The following is a 17,512-nucleotide window of genomic DNA, read 5'->3' as shown; positions in this document are numbered from 1 at the left end:
CGTGCCCGGTCGTGGCGCTCTGCTTCCGGCCGACGTGTCTGTCAGGAAGAGGAGCCGGCGAGACAGTAGCGACATGGCGCCTCCGGCCCCCGGCCTGGCGTCCGGCGGCTCCGGGGAAGTGGATGAGCTCTTCGACGTGAAGAACGCCTTTTACATCGGCAGCTACCAGCAGTGCATCAACGAGGCGCAGCGGGTGAAGGTGCGGCCGCTCGGGGGCGTGGGGACGCTGGGGGCGGAGGCGGAGGGCGCTTCCTGCTTCCGAGGACTTTCCATCTTCTCCTCTTGGAGTTTTTCCTCCGCGCGCGCGTCTTCAGAGTGCGGCGGGAACGGTCACTGTCCCGTGACGAAACCCGAGGCTCTGACAGTTTCCGTCTCCTCACCTAGCGCTCACTGCGCCCTGGAAGGTGTTTGTGCCGCTGCGGTAACAGTCCCGCGCTCAGTCCCCGCGAGAGAGGGGCCGGGGTTCATCCCCGTTTTACGGATAGGAACACCGAGGCCCAGAGAGAGAAGCGTTGCCCTGCCCTGCCCTCCCGTTTGTTTCCCCAGAGCTCGCCCATTCACCCGTTCCTCCTCGAGCCCCGCTATGGGCCAGGCCCGGTATTCGTTGGGCTGGGCTCAGAGAGTGACAAAATAGACAAAAAATTCCCAGCCCTCTTGGAAACCCCAGCTCAGCGACAGAGACAGACAGCAAACAAGCAAACGAACGAGAAGCCACAAGCAGCGACAAGAGACTGGTGTGATGGAGAGGGGCGGGGAATTTGCTTGGTTGTTGAAGGACCAGAAAATAGCCCATCGTGGCAAAGCCAAGCTGTGAGGAGCAGGGGACAGGAGAGAGGGCAGCAGGGGCTGTCTCTTTCTTTCTTTTTTTTTCTTTGGAGGGAGTCTCACTCTGTTGCCCGGGCTAGAATGCCGTGGCATCTGCCTAACTCACAGCAACCTCAAACTCCCGGGCTCGAGCGATCCTCCTGCCTCAGCCTCCCGAGTAGCTGGGACTACAGGCATGTGCCACTGTGCCCGGCTAATTTTTTTAAATATATTTTTAGTTGGCCAATTAATTCCTGTCTATTTTTTTTTTAGTAGAGATGGGGTATTGCTTTTGCTCAGGCTGGTTTAGAACTCCTGACCTTGAGCGATCTACCTGCCTTAGCCTCTCAGAGTGCTAGGATTACAGGTGTGAGCCACCGTGCCCAGCCTCTTTCCATTATTATTATTTTTTTAAATTAAACTTTGATAGCATGGGGGAGGGGGCGTCTTCCAGTGAGAACCGAAAAACCTGCAAGAAAAATTCTAAAAGAGCTGTAACACTCAGGGGCTGTTTCTTGAAGGTTGTTTAGGGAGGGATAGGGGCGTGACTGTCCCTTTGAGGGTGAGCTGTTGGAGAACGGTTAAGAGCAGCAAAGGTGGCAGAGTCTTTGCCTGCCTTCGCAGTCTAGCATTCTAAAAGCAGCAAGCAAGTGAACGTGTGGTTACAACCAGAGGTGGGCACTTTCGGGGCAGGCAGATAAAAGGAGCCAAGTCAGAGAAAAACTGTGCACCCTGCTTCACATGGGAGTGGTCAGACCAAGCCAGGCCTCCCTGACAGTGCCCTTGAACTTGAGGCTGGACCTTCAGAAAGATCTGACCTGGTATATTGCTGCAGAGGTGCTCAGGCAGGTGTGAGCTCGGGGTAGTCGAGCCAGTGTGGCAGATAGAAGTGGGGCGAGAGATGGGGAGGACAGGAAGGAGTGGGCAGGGCTTTGGGGGCCATGGCACAGGTTTGGATTTTATTCCCAAGGAGCAAGTGGCCATTGGAGCGCCAAGCACTGTCCATCTAGCAGGGATAAAACACGAAACAGACTTCAGGAAGCTCTTGGGATTTGTTGAAGCAACAATCATATTAATTTTCTTTTGTTGCCACGATGAATTACCAGAAACAACTGCTTAAGACATTTTTTTATTTTTTATTTTTTAAGAGATGGGGTCTCCCTCTGTTGTCCAGGCTGGTCTTGAACTCCTGGTCTCAAGTTATCCTCCCACCTCAGCCTCCAGAGTTGTGGGGACTACGGGCATGAGCCATGGTACTGGGCTGGGACAACACATTTGTTACCTCATAGTTTCTGTGGGTCAAAAGCCAACATGGCTCTCACCAGGCTAAAATCAAGGTGTCGGTGAGGACGTGTCCTTTCTGAAGATTCTGGGGAAGAATCCACTTCCCAGCTCATTCAGGTTGCGGCCTGTTGGCCGGGGGCCACCCTTAGCTCCTAGAACCTTGTCTCCAGCCCTAGACCTCGTGCTTGGGCCCCCATCTTAGAGCCAGCTTCGGGGTGTCAAATCCTTCTCCCACCTGGGATCTCTGGGACTTCCCCTTTTGGTCCATCCCTTCTGTCCACCCCCTGCTGTTGAGGGCTTGTGTGGTTAGACTGGGCCCACCCGGATGCCCCAGCATGATCTCCACATCCCAGGGGCCGCTGCTTCACCCGTATCTGCGAAGTCCCGTTTGCTGTGTCATGTGGACTGTGCACAGGTTCCGGGGTGATGGCACAGACCCCCTCTTGCGGGGGCCACTCACTCAGCTCACCACCACAACCGTATCACCTCCTTGCTTCACGTAGACGGTGACCAAAAATAGAGTCATGGGTACCAGACTAGCGGTCTCACTTTGCCTGGGCCGGAGGGATGTGGGGCAAGAATGGGCCGGCCCTGAGCTGAGATGTTCTCCCTGGTGCATCCGGGAGGAGGAGGAGGAGGCTCCCGTCCCTGCCGAGCCGTCGATGTGGTTTAGTTCTGGTCCACGGGCCACCTGCGTCCTACGGGGCCCAAAACACAGGTCTACCTGCAACCTGCGAATGCGGCTTATGTGGAAAAAGGGTCTTTGTGAGTGTAATCAGGTGACGGGTCTCTAGGCGAGATCGCCTGGGGTTTAGGATGGGCCCTAAATCCACAGGGAGGTTTGAGACCCAGGCAGAGGCCGAGATCGGAGGGATGTGGCCACAAGCCACCTGACGCTGGGAGGGGAAGGCGGGATCCTCCTAGAGCCTTTGGAGGGGCACGACCCTGCCGACCCCGTGAGTTTGGACTTCTGACCTCCAGAACTGCGAGAGCATAATTTCAAGCCACCCAGGCCGTGGCAGTTCATTGCCACAGCCCCAGCAACTCAGGCCCACCTGTAGTGTCATTGTCCTCTATGATGGTAGCACCGTGCCATTTCCCCTTTTGTCAGACATTTGTTAAGTGCCCACAAGATGGCAGGCACCGCCCAGGTGTTGGGGTTAAAGCAGGAAGCAAAGCCTCGAGTTGCTCAGGTGCAGTATGGTCAGGTGACTTCACTGGCCACATGGAGAGTAGAGGGAGTGGACACCATTGGCGAGGTTTCTGGCTGCAGAGCCCCCCACCCCCGCCACTGGCCTTCCCAGCCAGTACCCAGAGTCTGCAGCCCTGGCCACACCTCCAAGCCACCTGGGGGCAGTGCTGGGGCCACCCTGGGGGCAGGCAACCTTGGTGGACGTGGCCCTCCTGGCTTGGATGCTCTCTGAGCTCCCAGGGGTTATAAGGAGCCTTTGGGGCTGAAGACCAGATCCTGTCCCGCCCGGGGGAGACCCGTCACTTCCTGTTACTGTGGGATCATTCCAGAGCCTCGTGTCGGGGTCCCTGCTGTGTCCTGTCCGGTTTCGCTTCCCAGCGCTCTGCTGTCTCGGGTGGACGGAGCGGCCCCTGTGCTTCTGCACCCAGGGCCTCTCGGACAACTTGGCAGTCCTGCAGGGCCAGTGCACTGTGGGTGTTATGGACAGGCCAGCTGAGGCCACCCTGGTACCCCTGTGGCATCCCACTGTGTCCTCACCAAGACCCTGGGCAGGCGCGGTGGCTCACGCCTATAATCCCAGCACTCTGGGAGGCCGAGGTGGGAGGATCACTTGAGGTCCAGAGATCAAGACCAGCCTGAGCAAGAGCGAGACCCCCAAATAGGGAAAGAGGAGGTCAAACTACTGCTCTTTCCTGATGACATGATCTCATATCTGGAAGAGCGAGAACTCATCTCTGTGAAAAGCACAAAAATTAGCCGGGCGTGGTGGCTTGCTCCTGTAGTCCCAGCTACTTGCGAGGCTGAGGCAGGAGGACTGTCTGAGCCCAGGAGTGTGAGGCTGCAGTGAGCTGTGACTGCACCACTGCACTCCAGCCAGCCCGGGCGGCCGACAGAGCAAGACCCTGTCTCAAAAAAAAAAAAAAAAAAAATACCCCAAGAGCTGGTGTTTGTCTGTTTTAACTGAGGGGACAGCATGTTGCCCCAGGCTGGCCCTCCTTGCTGATGTCCACCTCTTAGGGTCACCTGAGAGTTACTTATTACTTATTTAGAAGGCACCACGTTCCCAATCACGGCCAGCTGCCCAGCCTGCCACCAGGGCCCCTTGGTGACACCTGTCTGAGCTGGGCCGGAGCCAGGCTTCCCACGGCCTGGGGTGAGAACATGTTGCCGCCCACACCGCTGCCCCGGGCTGGGGCAGAGGAAGAGGGCACGGTGGCTTGGAACCTGTGGTTCTCAGCCTTGGGGGTGGCATTGCTGGTGAGCCCCCAGCTACAGGACGCTGGATCCTTTGTCCCCATGCCTTGGGAACTGGCAGGCCATCTGGCTGTGTGTTTTCCCAGGCCTCTCAGTTTGGAGACTGTTTGTGTGGTGACCCTGAGGTATCCGGGCCCACATGCTCTTGACCTTCCCAGCCCCAGGTGGCCTGTGCCAAGGCCCTGAGCCACGGGCTAAGCTACCCTGTGCCCACTCGGAAGTCAGGTAGCACCCGGAGCAGCATCCAAAGCTGTTCCCCCTAAGGAAGGGCCCCAGCCTCCTCCCAGCTCTCAACTGAACGTTGTGGTGGTCACCTGCCTTCTGCTCCTTAGTTCTGTGCAGTGGCCGGGCCAGGGGGGCATGGCCCAAGTACGGGGCAGTCCCTGGGTTTCCCGTGGCCTCGCTGGGTGCAGTTGTCACTGCCCTGGGGCAGCCACCCTGAGCTCGGAGTGTGCTGAATGAAGCACAGGCAGGACGGGAACAAGCCCCGCCTGCCTGCGGCCGGAGGCGCCGGCTCCTCACTGTGGCTGGAGCGGCCACCGCACTGTGGGACAAGCAGGAGGGTTGGTCGAGCCCCCTTCCCAGGGTGGTGTTGGGCAGGAGAGCGGTGCCCTCCACGCAGGGTGGCCGCGTCACACGACCGGAAGTTACGAGCAGTGGAAGACCAGGGCTGGGCCCTGCCAGGTAGGCCCCCTGCCCCCAGCCTCTGGGGGCCCATGTGGGCCTGCCGTGCCTTGGCCTGCCCCTTGACCCACCTGTGTTCCCACAGCTGTCGAGCCCAGAGAGAGACGTGGAAAGGGACGTCTTCCTGTACAGAGCGTACCTGGCACAGGTGAGAGCTGGCCCGTGACCGGTTGGGCGGCAGAGTAATGACCAGAGTGCTGGGGCGGGGGCTGAGTGCACAAGGGGCCACAGAGAGGGGCCCCAGGCCTGCAGGGTCCAGTGACAGTGTGGCTGCCACAGGTGACTGCCACAGGTAGATGGCTGTGTCACCGAGGTCCTGGGCCCCTAGGCCGGGGAGGCCTGTGTTGGGGTTTCTTGATTTAAAAAAAAACTGATTGATTTTACTTGTTTAGTGCAGTTTTGGGTTTGCAGAGTAATCGAGCAGACGGTGCACAGAGTTCCCTATGTACACACACACACACACACACACACACACACGGTTCCTCCCCTTGTTGACGGCTCACGCCAGCGAGTGGCGTTCGGTGACACTCCAGCTATGCTGCGCTGTCATCAGCAGTTTCCTGGGTCTGTGAGCGCCTTTTCCCCGCGGAGCATTCCGGAGCCTGACGGGCCTGCCCCTGTGCCTGGACCTCCAGGGCCCAGCCCAGCCCCAGGTGGCGTGTGCCGCCGGCGTCCCCTCGGCAGGTCTCCCAGGTGGTTTAGACACTCTCACACGTGCGTGTGTGTGCACCGTGCGCACCTGTACGCACATGTGTTTTGGAGATTAGCACGTGGCAAGGAAAGAATGGAAGCCGTCTGGGGAGGGGCACAGCAAGGGACAGGCCCCCTGGCTCCCGGGTGGCCACAGGCAGCAGTCTGGTGTCAGCAAGAGGGGCTGTGGCCAGGGCGGGGGCTCGTTCTGCTTATGGGAGCACGCGCCCACCCCCCCACGGCCGCTGCGTCCCCTAGGCGCTCACCCGCCCCCACCTGTTGTCACCACCGGAGGCAGACGGCAGGGGTGGCAACCCGCCAGGGCCTCCAGCTTGGGCACTGGGCAGCGTGACCTGACAGGGCACTCCTGCTGCCTGTGACAGCCCCGCCATGCCGGCCTCCTCCTTGCGTCGCAGTGGTGGTGGCCCCTGGCGGGCAGAGGGGTCCCTGGCGGAGGCTCTGCCAAGGCGATGCTGGCAGCCAGGCCAGGGGCATGGGAATCCTTCGGGAGGGCGGGCGCAGCAACGCGTGTCTGTCCCCACTGCAGAGGAAGTACGGTGTGGTGCTGGATGAGATCAAGCCCTCCTCGGCTCCCGAGCTCCAGGCCGTGCGCTTGTTCGCCGAGTACCTCGCCCACGAGAGCCGCAGGTGAGGCCGAGCGGGAAGGGCGGGCCAGCCTGGGCACGGGGTCGCCTCCCAGGCCTGTCTGTCGTGAGCTTGGGCGTGCATGCAGAGGGCACAGTGCCCATCCTCTGATGTCCCTCAGGCGGGGTGTCACTCCCCCCGTCCCCTCACTGCTCTGTGCCTCAGTTTCCCTTGCCTGCACAGGAGAGGGGGAGAGATGGCCCCTGCTTCAGAGGAAGGGGTCAGGGAGACGAGGATGTGTGTACAGATACCTCGGGGACCAGGAGGTGCTCTCGGAACCTGCTGCTGCAGGTGGCAATTACTGCGCAGCGCTGGGCACCCCAAGAGAGCCCTGTGTCCCCCGGGACAGTGCAGGCTGTGGTGAGGGCAGCGGCTTCTCCGGTTTTCTGACCAGCGCCGCTCACCCCCGCGCTCGGGCAGGCCCCTCCCGCCAGCTCCAGGTCTGCCCAGAGGGGGCCGAGTCACCTGTGGATTGCTCCGGAGCCCCATGGGGGCGGGTGAGGCCATGCCAAGTCCTGCCCCCAAGTCACAGTCCAGTGTTGCTCAGACGCCCATGGGTGGCAGCCACGGGGTGAGAGGGGGCCGGGCAGAGGGGACCCAGGAGTCCCCTCCTGCTAAGGAGAGCTGGGGTGACACCCCGCTGTTGCCCTGCCCCCTCCTTGCCCCTGGAAGCAGCACCCCCAGCGCCGTCTCCCTTCACCTGAGGAGCCCAGAGGCTCCTGGGAGTCGACCCACGTGCAAAGGTGGTGCAGTGGGGTGACTGGTGGCCCCCCAGAAGATACGGCCCTGTCCTATCCCAGGTACTTATGGATGTTACTTGGAAAAAGGGTTTTTGCAGATGAAAGTAAGGTAAGGGTCTCCAGATGAGGTCACCCTGAATTTAGGGTGTCCCTGAAACCAACAACTGGTGTCCTTATCAGAGACAGAAGGAGACAGAGAGAAAGCCCGTGTGAAAAAGGAGCCAGAGATGGGGTGATGCCCCTACAACCCATGGGTCACCACAGGTCACCAGTGGCCTCTCCCCAGGAGAGGGGCCTGGGACGGTTCTCAGAGCCCCGAGCGGGATCCAGCCTTGCCGCCAGCTTGGTCTCCGGAGCCACCAAGAGGGAACAAATCCCTGCTGTCTAAAGCCCCCGGGATGCGCTACAGGCTCAGACTTGAAGCCACTTGTCCATCAGGGCCTGGTGGTGCAGCCAGTTCTCGGTGGAGCCTGGATAGTGGCAGATGTGGCCCACCCTCGGGGACCTCAGACACAGGTGCCTGGTGACCAGTCCCCCAGGGAGACCCGTGCGGACTGTTATGGGGTCACAGAGCCCCGTGTGGCCCAGAGGAGTGGAGGCCTTGGTCTGGCAGTGACCCCTTTGCCTGCCTTCTGTGGGCGGCTCAGCAGCCCTTGCAAGTGGGCCGTGGCTCTGTTTTCCAGCTAGGGGGACGGAAGCTCTGGCGACCTGTGGCCTGGGGGGCTGCCCAGCTGGTCCTCAGCGTTGCCGGGACTCGAGCCCAGGCCTGGCCCCTGGCACGTTGTCCGGGTGCAGCCGGCAGGCTGGGCTCTCAGAAACCAAAGGAGGCTGTCCTGGCAGTGGGGGTGTCCAAGGGCTCCCCGCTGGCTGTCATCTGGGGGCTCCTGTCCTCCCGCATAGCCACCCTTAACACCCGGCCGAGGTCCCACTCCAGCCCTTGGCCTTGAGGCCCACAGGGCTGACCCAGTATGGTCGGGCGTCCCTGCCAGGACCACCAGCCTCCCGGGGAAGGTGGGTGATGCTCACAGTGCTTCTCATGTCCCCTCGGGGGGCACCTGCCGTGCCACCCAGTTCCCACTGAGCCCGGGGTGCCTTGGACACCATAGCCCCTGAGCGCTGAGGGACGCTGGGGCTCTGCAGTCGTTCACGCTGCTTCCCGGACAGAGCTGGGCTGGGCACAGCCCCTCTGGGCCTGCAGCACCTGGCCCCCCTTCTCCCGGCCTCAGTGTCCCCTTCTGTACAAGGCGAGCAGTGCCTCGTGGGAAGGTGAGCGGCGGGTGCTGCTGGGCGCCCTGGGGCCTGGCTCACCTTCTCGTAGAGGTCACCTGGGGACCCGGCCCCCTCCTGGCCCCGGGTGTGGCTGCTCAGTGTCTGCGTCTTGCAGGGACGCCATCGTGGCCGAGCTGGACCGCGAGATGAGCAAGAGCGTGGACGTGACCAACACCACCTTCCTGCTCATGGCCGCCTCGGTCTACCTCCACGACCAGAACCCGGACGCCGCCCTGCGGGCCCTGCACCAGGGGGACAGCCTGGAGTGGTGAGCGGCCCCCACCGCCAGGCTGCACTCGGCCTCGCTGGCCGTCGTCATGGCAGCGGTGAATGAGGCAGCCCTGACACGAGGCCCAGTCTCCTGTCTCCTGTCCTCGCTCCAGCTCCCACAGCGCCCGGGGCTGCAACCCTCTGTCCCCGAGGGCAGAGCAGAAAGCGCCTTTGTCTCTGCTCGTGGTTTCCATCCCCCGTCCCACTGCCTTCCGTTCCGAGGCCCTGGGCCGGGTCCCTCAGGCCTTCTTGGGCCCCCCAGGCCAGCCCGGCTTCAGGCTCTCTGCAGTCAGGGTGCTGGAGCTCGCTGCGGGGTGGCCGGCGCCACCCTCCACCCGGCACGGCCCCTGGGCCCCTGCTGTGTCCAGGGTGCCGGTCACAGAACACATGCCCGCCCTGCCCCCTGAGCTGTCCCCGCAGTGCCCGCCTGCCTCCGCGAGCTGTCAGTTGGCTGTCACACGGTCATCGTGTGCTCCCTCACGTGCCACCTCCGTCCGCAAAGGGACCTGCAGGGGCCTGGAGATAGGGACGGTGCCCGGCGAGCGAGTCAGCACTCAGCGCTGGTCTCGGTGCCGCCTCCGGTTCTGGTGGGAAGACGGCAGCAGGTGGCCCCATGAGTCACAGCCGCCCGGGGACGAGGGGACAGAGAGCGAGTGGCCCCCAGGGCCCTGCATCCGAGCCAGGCGCGACCGTGGGTCCCTGCCCTGCTGTGGGGCGTGTCCCTGAGCGCCCACCCTCTCGGGGCTGCTGGCCAGTCCAGGGTGGGTCCCTGTCTGCAGACGGGGTCAGTTGCGGCTCCGCCTCGGAGTGGGCAGCGGGCCGGCCGGGAGTCTGGGTGCGCACCCCGGGCACCCACCGGGGCTCCCGGGCCTGAGCAGGCTCCGAGGAGAAACGTGGGAGTGAGGGTGCCGCCCTGCAGGGTGGGGCCGGGGCCGAACTCCCTTAGAGAAATTAGGAACATTCGGACCCAGGGAGGGAGCCCCCAGTCGGGGAGGGGGCCCTTGGGTGTGTCTGCAGCCCCCTGCTGAGTAGTGCCACCCGCCCTGTCCTGTCCTGTCCCGCAGCTCGGCCATGACAGTGCAGATCCTGCTGAAGCTGGACCGCCTGGACCTGGCCCGGTGAGCTTCCCCGCACGCCTCCGCCTGGGGCGCCCGGCCACCTCGGGACCCCACGTGGCCCCTGAGCCCCCTGCTGCTCCATGGCTCCTCCCTGTCACGCTCCGTGAGGGTGCGGGCTGTCCTTCACCTCTCTGCGGTGTGTCTCGGGGGGCGAGAGGCATTGCTGTGGGTGCCTCAGTGTCCCCCTGTGAGGTGGGGACGGGGAGGCTGTGCCTGTGAGCACTGGTCACTCGGTGCAGTCCCTGACTCCGGCCGCCTCTCAGAACAGCCTGGAGCTGGCATGGCTGGGTGGAGGCCGTGGGCGGCTGTTGGGGACTCGGCTCACGCAGGCCCGGGGCCCTGGCCCGGGACTTGTTCGCACCGTGCCTTCCTCTTCGTCTCTGCCTCCTCAGTTCTCGAGTCCCCCTCAGCCCCACCCGCCCGCCCGCCAGTGCTGGGTGCCCTCGGGGGCAGCGGGTGGGGACAGGCACATGAGTGTGCAGGGGAGCGTGTGGCCGGAGTTCCGAGGCTCTGCGCCCTGAGGAGGGGGTGGAGTGCGCCGGACGTTGCCGTGGCCACTCAGCGCCCTCCTGTCCTCTCGCCCGCCCCCAGGAAGGAGCTGAAGAGGATGCAGGACCAGGACGAGGACGCCACCCTCACCCAGCTTGCCACCGCCTGGGTCAACCTGGCCGTGGTGAGCCCCAGGGCCGGGCAGCAGGCAGGGTCATCGGTCCCCGGCCCAGCGGGGTCTGTGGGCAAACCCCTCTGTGTGCCTTGGCCACCAGCCACTCTGTGGGGACCTCGCTCCAGTGGGAGGCCAGGGACCACCCTCTGCACCGCTGGCAGCGGCTCCGGCTTCCCTCAGCCAGGCCTCTGCTTGCGCTTTCCGTAGCCGAGCGACTCGGCCAGAGCGAGTGGGCAGGCCAGGCGCCGTGGCTCACGCCTGTCATCCCAGCACTGTGGGAGGCCGAGGCAGGAGAATGGCTCAAGGTCAGGAGTTCGAAACCAGCCTGAGCAAGAGCGAGACCCCTGTCTCTACTAAAATGTATTAAGAAATTAATTGGCCAACTAAAAATAGATAGAAAAAGTGAGCCGGGCATGGTGGTGCATGCCTGTAGTCCCAGCGACTCAGGAGGCTGAGGCAGGAGGATTGCTTCTTCATCCTAGGAGTTGGAGGTTGCTGTGAGCGAGGCTGACGCCACAGCACTCTAGCCCTTACAACAGAGTGAGACTCTGTCTCAAAAAAAAAAAATAAATAAGCAAGGGGGCGCCCCAAAGCCAGAGGTGGCGCTGGCTCTCCCCGACACGCCTGGCAGCGTGTGCCCCTCCCCCACTCAGCTCTGCTGTCTGGGCTCCTGGTACCTGGCCAGCCACGGCGCGAGTGTTCCCGTGGCCGCTGCGGGGGTGTCCTGGGCCCCGGCCTGGGCTGCCCTGCCTGGCAGCAGCCCCTCCTCTGGTTCCTGGGACTCGGCTTCCTTCCCGAGCCGCTGTTTAGCACGGGCCCGTCACAATGTGCGCAGGGGGCTGGGGCCTCCCCCGGCCGACGGGTGTGCAGCGTCTGTCCTGTTTAGTGGGACAAACCAAGCAGATCTTTCTGGAAACTTAACCTTTCTTCAGAGCCCACCTTGGCCTCAGCCTCCCCTTGCAAGTGTCACTCGGTGTCATCAGCAAGTAGACAGGTCAGGGCTACTGGCCACGGAGCTGCCTCCACCGCTCACGGGCCCTGTGACCTGAGCCCGGCCCCACCACCTGTGCCTTGAGTCTCCCTCTGGAGGCCTCGGTTTCCGCATCCATAAGGCGGGCGCCGGGGAGCGGGGTGGCCGCGCATCTCCCGGCCTCATCAGAAGAGCACGAGGCTGGGGGAGGGGTGTCTGCCGCGAGGCGGTGGCCAGGCTGGAGCCTCTCCGCTGTGCGAGGGGCCGGGCGGGGGAGGGCCGGGCAGCCAGGTGACCAGCGCTGACGCTGGACGTGCCCGCAGGGCGGCGAGAAGCTGCAGGACGCCTACTACATCTTCCAGGAGATGGCCGACAAGTGCTTGTCCACGCTGCTGCTGCTCAACGGGCAGGCGGCCTGCCACATGGCCCAGGGCCGCTGGGAGGCCGCCGAGGGCGTGCTGCAGGAGGCGCTCGATAAGGTGGGTGGGCCCAGCCGCCCCCAGGCCCCGCCCCCAGAGTGGGGATGGCAGGAAGGCCAGGTAGCTGGAGGGTGGGGGTCAGGACCAGGAGGGGCAGAGACCTGCAGGAGGCCACGTGGCCCCACGGGTTCTCCTGCCCAGTCAGCTGCCAAGACCTAAGAACCAGCAATAGGGATGAAAATGCAGATTCTAGTGTCATTTGGAAACGACGGCATCCAGGCAGCCTGGGCTGAGCAGCACCCTGCCCTGTCCGCACCGTTGCCTGGTTGGGGGCCTCCAGGTGGGCCCCGCCCTTGCGGTTTTTTTGGTTTTTTTTTGAGACAGAGTCTCATTCTGTTGCCTGGGCCAGAGTGCCATGGCGTCAGCCTCGCTCACAGCAACCTCCAACTCCTGGGCTCAAGAAAGCCTCCTGCCTCAGCCTCCCGAGTAGCTGGGACTACAGGCATGCGCCACCACGCCCGGCTAATTTTTTCTGTATATTTTTAGTTTGCTAGTTAACTTCTTTCTATTTTTAGTAGAGATGGGGTCTCGTTCTTGTTCAGGCTGGTTTCAAACTCCTGAGCTTGTGCGATCCTCCCGCCTTGGCCTCCCAGAGTGCTGGGACTACAGGCGTGAGCCACCGCGCCCGGCCTAGTCTGTGTTGACCACTTCCTACAGGGGCTTTTGTTACACCACACAGGTGACATGTCCTGAGACTTGCACGTTAAACCATTCCCATCTGTCCTGGTGCCCTGACCCACCACCTGGGGCAGGCTTGCCGCCCGTGGCCCTGGTGGGCTCCCTGTGACTGTGGCTGCCCGTGTTCTAGAGGGGCCCTCCCCGCTCCCCGCTCTCGGAGCAGCCGCACTTGCTCCTGAGAGCCTGAGCGACGTCCAGCCGAGCAGGCCGGGGCCGAGGTGCGCGGGAGTCGGGTCTCGGTAAAGGTGTCCGGGCAAGGGCCTCCCTGGGGCAGGCCCAGGTCTCCGTGTAGCCCAGGTGGTGTGTGTTGCTCTGAGCAGCCGCCAGGCTCTGGCTGGGTCTTCTGGCCAAGGCAGTTCCCAGGGTTGTGTGTGCCCTGGAGGCCAGGCCAGGTAAGGTCCCCCACCTGGAAGTTTCTAGTAGTTTCCCAGCAGCTTCCCACCATGGCCTGCTCCTTGGGAGTAGATGGGATGGCAGGTCCACCCCATGGCCCTGGGGTTTGTCCGTAGCAGCAGGTCGAGACTCATGTGACACAAACGCCCCTCCCAAGTCCCCACAAACAGGGGAGCGTGTCCCAGGCTGGTCCACAGATGAGGAAACGGGTGCAGAGGGGAAGTGGGTGGCATGCGGAACCGGGGGGCTGGGCTGCTCGTGTCTCAGCACTGTGTCACCTCTGAGGTCAGTGTCTTGCAGAACGGTTGGGGGAGGCGGGCGGTGGGGGGGACTCTGGTTCCAGCAGCCCCAGCCCACCCCCCCTCTGAGGGGTGACCTTGTGCAGGTCACGCACCCTCCCCAGGGCAGCAGTGGGCGTCATCCTGCCTGCAGTAGAAGTCACTGACCCTGCCTGCCCTGTGTCCCCGTGTGTCCAGGACAGCGGCCACCCAGAGACGCTCATCAACCTCATCGTCCTGTCCCAGCACCTGGGCAAGCCCCCTGAGGTAGGCCCCCCCAGCCCAGCCCGAGGCCAGGTGTGGGGGTTTTCCAGCCCCCACAGCGCCAACCTGGGGCCAGGCTGGGGTCTCGGGGTATGGACGTCAGGGTTGGCCTGGGGTTGGGACAGAAACCTGCCCCGTTCCAGGCAGCTGCCATCGGCCCACAGGCCCCTGGATGTCACAGTGGCACAGGTGTCCCCAGCCACAGGTAGTGGGTCAGCTGCTCCTGAGGGTCCAACCGAGGGTGGGCTCAGAGGGTGCCCGGGCCAGGGCTGGCTGGGCTGGGACCCTGGCCTCTGCCACTTCAGGGTGGCGGGTAGGAGACAGGACAGGGGAAAGGGGTCTGGGAGGTGGCTCTGGTGAGCTCAAGTCCCCTGGGCGGGGAGAGGCTGGGGCACTGCTCGGTATGGGTGACTGACCCGGCCAGCCCCCCCCCCCCCCCCCCCGTCCCAGTGTTGTGTGATGGTCATTCCCCATCTGTAGAAAGGTCCCAGGGCGGGGCATGGCGGGGTGGGGCGGGAGTGGTGCAGGAGAGATAGCCTCACCCCCAGCGGCTGGGAAACCCGCTGTTGGCCCCAGAAATAGCACCAGGCCCCCGCCCCGCCTCAGAGAGACAGAGCTGGACGAATGCCTCCAGCCCCCTGCAGCCGGGGGCAAGGCTGGGAGTGACAGCTCTGCCTGGGGTCCAGGTTCTAATCTGCAGGGCCCGGGGAAGGCTCCCTGTGCCCACAACAGACCCAGCTCCCCGCACACGACCGTCCCCCTCCCCAAGCCCGTCCCCTCCAGCCTGCCCTCCCTCACTGAGGCCTTGCCTGACCACTCACCTGAACCCCGTGGTGCGCCCGCCAGCCTTGGGTGGGTGCCAGCTGTGCGGGGTGCTCTTCCAGGTGGTGGGCACCACCCGGCACAAGCCCAATCCCAGCATGGGGCGTGGAGCCCTGTGGGGAGGAGACCTGGGCTCCCACCCCTGCCCCCCACTCCCACCCCTGCCCCCCACTCCCTGCCCTGCAGGTCAGAGCGCCATGGGGTCCCTGCATTTGGCTAATCTGGCCCCTCCTCCCCTGCAGGTGACTAACCGATACTTGTCCCAGCTGAAGGACTCTCACAGGTCCCACCCCTTTATCAAGGAGTACCAGGCCAAGGTGAGCCGGCGTGGGCGACCCGTCCCCAAGCCCCAGATACCCCAGGCTGGGGCAGGGAAGGCCCAGAGCTCAGGCCAGGCACGAGTGTTCACATCCTCTCTCTGTCTCTGTCTTTGTCTCTGTCTCTGTCTCACCCCCACCCGCCCCGCCATGGCGTCCTGCTGAAGGAGAACGACTTTGACCGGCTGGTGCTGCAGTACGCGCCCTGAGGGTGCCCTCCCCGCCTGCCGTCGCCCTGCCCTCTCTCAGGGCCAGAAGCCTGGCGCCAGCGCCCCCACCTCTCAATAAACGCCCCACCGCCAGGGCACCCCCGCCCGATGTTGTGCTCTGGCCACTTTGCGGGGGGCATGTGGGGACTAAGGCTCCAAGGGTGAGTCCAGGGAAACTGAGGCACGGGGAGTTCACGCAGCCGTTGTGAGGGCTACCAGATTCAGAGCAAGAACCCCGAGTGGCCCGGAGGTGGTGGGCAGGCCTGTGTGCAGTGAGCACGAACCCCGCCGCTGGCTCACTGCCGCCTTGCGTCACCGCCAGGATGGATGCCTGCTGTGGTCGCGGCCTCGGCCCTCGGGCCCTGGGACGGCCAGCCTTGACCACCCGAGCTCCCCTGCAGGCAGCAAGCCCTGGCTGCCGTGATAAGGGTAGCGACAATAGGGGGCAGAGGAGAGGGCGGGCCGAGGGGCGGAGGAGAGGGCGGGCTGGGCTGAGCCTCTCAGATGAGATCACCTTTGAGCTGTGTCCACCGGAGCGGGAAGGAGCTGCCAGGCTGGGTTCTGGGGGCCAAGCCTCCCGGGCAGCAGGCGAGACCTGTGCAAAGGCCTGAGGTGGCCCTGGACTGTGAGGTGTGGGGGGGCTGGACAGGGCCAGCGCCCTTTGCCCTTTGGCTGCTGCCTGCGTTTATCTCCAGGAGGAGATAAGACACTCAGCTTCCCTGCCCCGCCTGGGCCCGGTCTCAATTGTCTCCAGGCGGCCGCCTGAAACTGAACCCTGTCCCTGGTTGCCAAGGACAGGACAGCGAGCACCCCACCTCCAGCAGCAGGCCCACGCCGGCACCTCCCCCTGCCCAGCGGAAGAGACCCCCCAGCAGGGGGTCCTGGGGATGAGCTCTCCTGAGGGAGAGGAGCCGGCCCCTCCCCAGGTGGCCTCAGGAGCCACTTTGCGCCGCTGCCCGGCACCCACCTACTGGCAGCCTTCCCGCTGGACCCGCCAAAAAGAAACTCGAGGCCGAGCTGGGGCCAGTGGGTGGGCGGGCGGCTCCTCTCCCATGACTGATGGGCACCATGGTGACCAGATAGTGCCAGCTGGGAGGGTGGGGGCAGGTTGTCACATCTCTGGCCTCCGGCTGGGCCTGAACTCCTGGCCAGGTCAGGCCCCACTGCCCACGTGCTGGGCCTGTCACGCCCGCCCAACGCACAGATGGACAGACTGCCACCTGCCAGGAGTGCGCATTCGGGACAAAGTCGGGTGCACACGGGACGGGTGGTGACAAGTGCTGGGGAGACTGGTGGTGGGGGAGGGTTTTAGGTGGGGGTCAGGGAGGCACACCAGGTAGGCGCCATCTGTATGAAGCCTGGAGGTGAGGGAACAGGCCTACAGGTATGGAGGGGAACAGCGTTCCAGGAAGAGGGAACAGCCGGTGCAAAGGCCAAGCAGGACTGAGCTTGGCCATTGGAAGAGCATTGGGGAGGCCGAGGCCAGAGGAACCGAGGAGGCTGTTGAGGGCAGGTGGGGAGGCCTCCAGCTTTCACTGAGGGGTGAGCAGAGGAGCTGGCCTCGGTGTCAGCAGCCCCCTCTAGCCTGTGTGTGGTGAAGAGGGAGCCGGGACACCAGAGAGGAAGCAGGAGGGTGGCCCAGGGCAGTTCCAGGCTGCGCAGGGTCAGAGAGGTGGCCAGACTCCGGGGTGGGGCCCCTGGGTGTATTGTGGGGCCTGGATGTGGGGTGAGGGGAAGCCCCCGTTGCCCTCTCTGCCTGTGCACCTACAGGGCAGGTTGGGCTGGTGGCTGTTGGGGACCCGGCCCAGCCCCCACCGAGCCCATCCCTGCATCCTGCACCTTGAAGGCCAGGTGGTGGGGAGTCCTGGGTGCTGGGATCGAGGGCCAGCAGTGCCAGGTGAGGTGATGTCCCAATTGATGCCTATGGGGGCTTTGGGCCCAGGGCCTGGTCAGTAGACGATGGAAGGTCACTTGTGGGGGTCCCAGTGAGGTCATGGTCTCAGTCCAGCTTCTCTGAGCCCCCCCCCCCACATTAGCACGCACTCCTCTGCCTAGTGCAAGGCCTGCCCGGTCCCCAGGGCTGCAGAGAGTAGCAAGTGGCCCTGCGAGGGGACCCAGCCCTCTTCCTCCAGGGAACCCCCAACTCCAGCAGCCCCTCCCTCACGGGCTGTCTCTGAGTCCCTCATAGCTGCCAGAGACCGGAGCAGGCCTGGGAAGTGTCACGGTCCCCAGTCCAGGATGGAGCCCCACTGCCCATGGCCGGGCGTGGCCAGGAGTCCCATGGGGCAGAGGACAGCGCCTCCACACCTCGGGTGGGCCCTGTTCCTTTTCAGAATGAGAACCTGCATTTACCCTACGCCTGCTAAGTGCGGGAAGGCCACGGGATGGTCCCGAGACTGTGCCAAGATGTGCCAGGACCTGAGCCAGCGAGGAGGCGGCGAGGGCCCGGGGGAATGGCGGGGTCTGGGCCTGGCCTGGAGCGTTGGAG

General features: G+C 63.9%; 1 protein-coding gene and 1 non-coding gene across 2 annotated transcripts; one reads left to right on the top strand and one right to left on the bottom strand.

Moving 5' to 3' along the window:
* Positions 1-12: 12 nt before the first annotated feature.
* COPE (coat protein complex I subunit epsilon) lies at positions 13-15,133 on the top strand. Its single transcript, XM_020283848.2, has 10 exons — positions 13-199; positions 5,304-5,366; positions 6,456-6,556; positions 8,678-8,830; positions 9,897-9,950; positions 10,542-10,623; positions 11,908-12,063; positions 13,611-13,679; positions 14,741-14,815; positions 14,983-15,133. The coding sequence occupies exons 1-10, from the start codon at positions 74-76 to the stop codon at positions 15,022-15,024; spliced, it is 921 nt and encodes a 306-aa protein (XP_020139437.2). The 5' UTR covers positions 13-73; the 3' UTR covers positions 15,025-15,133.
* On the bottom strand, positions 1,244-1,307 carry LOC142870783 (U7 small nuclear RNA). Its single transcript, XR_012919120.1, has one exon. It is a non-coding gene; the product is annotated as a U7 small nuclear RNA (small nuclear RNA).
* Positions 15,134-17,512: the final 2,379 nt, after the last annotated feature.

This window comes from Microcebus murinus, chromosome 4 (assembly GCF_040939455.1).
Source record: "Microcebus murinus isolate Inina chromosome 4, M.murinus_Inina_mat1.0, whole genome shotgun sequence".
NCBI lineage: Eukaryota > Metazoa > Chordata > Mammalia > Primates > Cheirogaleidae > Microcebus > Microcebus murinus.
The sequence above is the reverse complement of the archived record's forward strand: the minus strand, read 5'-3'. Positions and strand labels throughout refer to the sequence as shown.

Bases quoted from the DNA above. Each gene is read 5' to 3' on its own strand.
- COPE (XM_020283848.2), top strand. From the start codon at position 74: ATGGCGCCTCCGGCCCCCGGCCTGGCGTCCGGCGGCTCCGGGGAAGTG. The intron at 8,831-9,896 runs GTGAGCGGCCCC...CCTGTCCCGCAG, and splicing joins CAGGGGGACAGCCTGGAGTG to CTCGGCCATGACAGTGCAGA. The intron at 10,624-11,907 runs GTGAGCCCCAGG...ACGTGCCCGCAG, and splicing joins CCTGGGTCAACCTGGCCGTG to GGCGGCGAGAAGCTGCAGGA.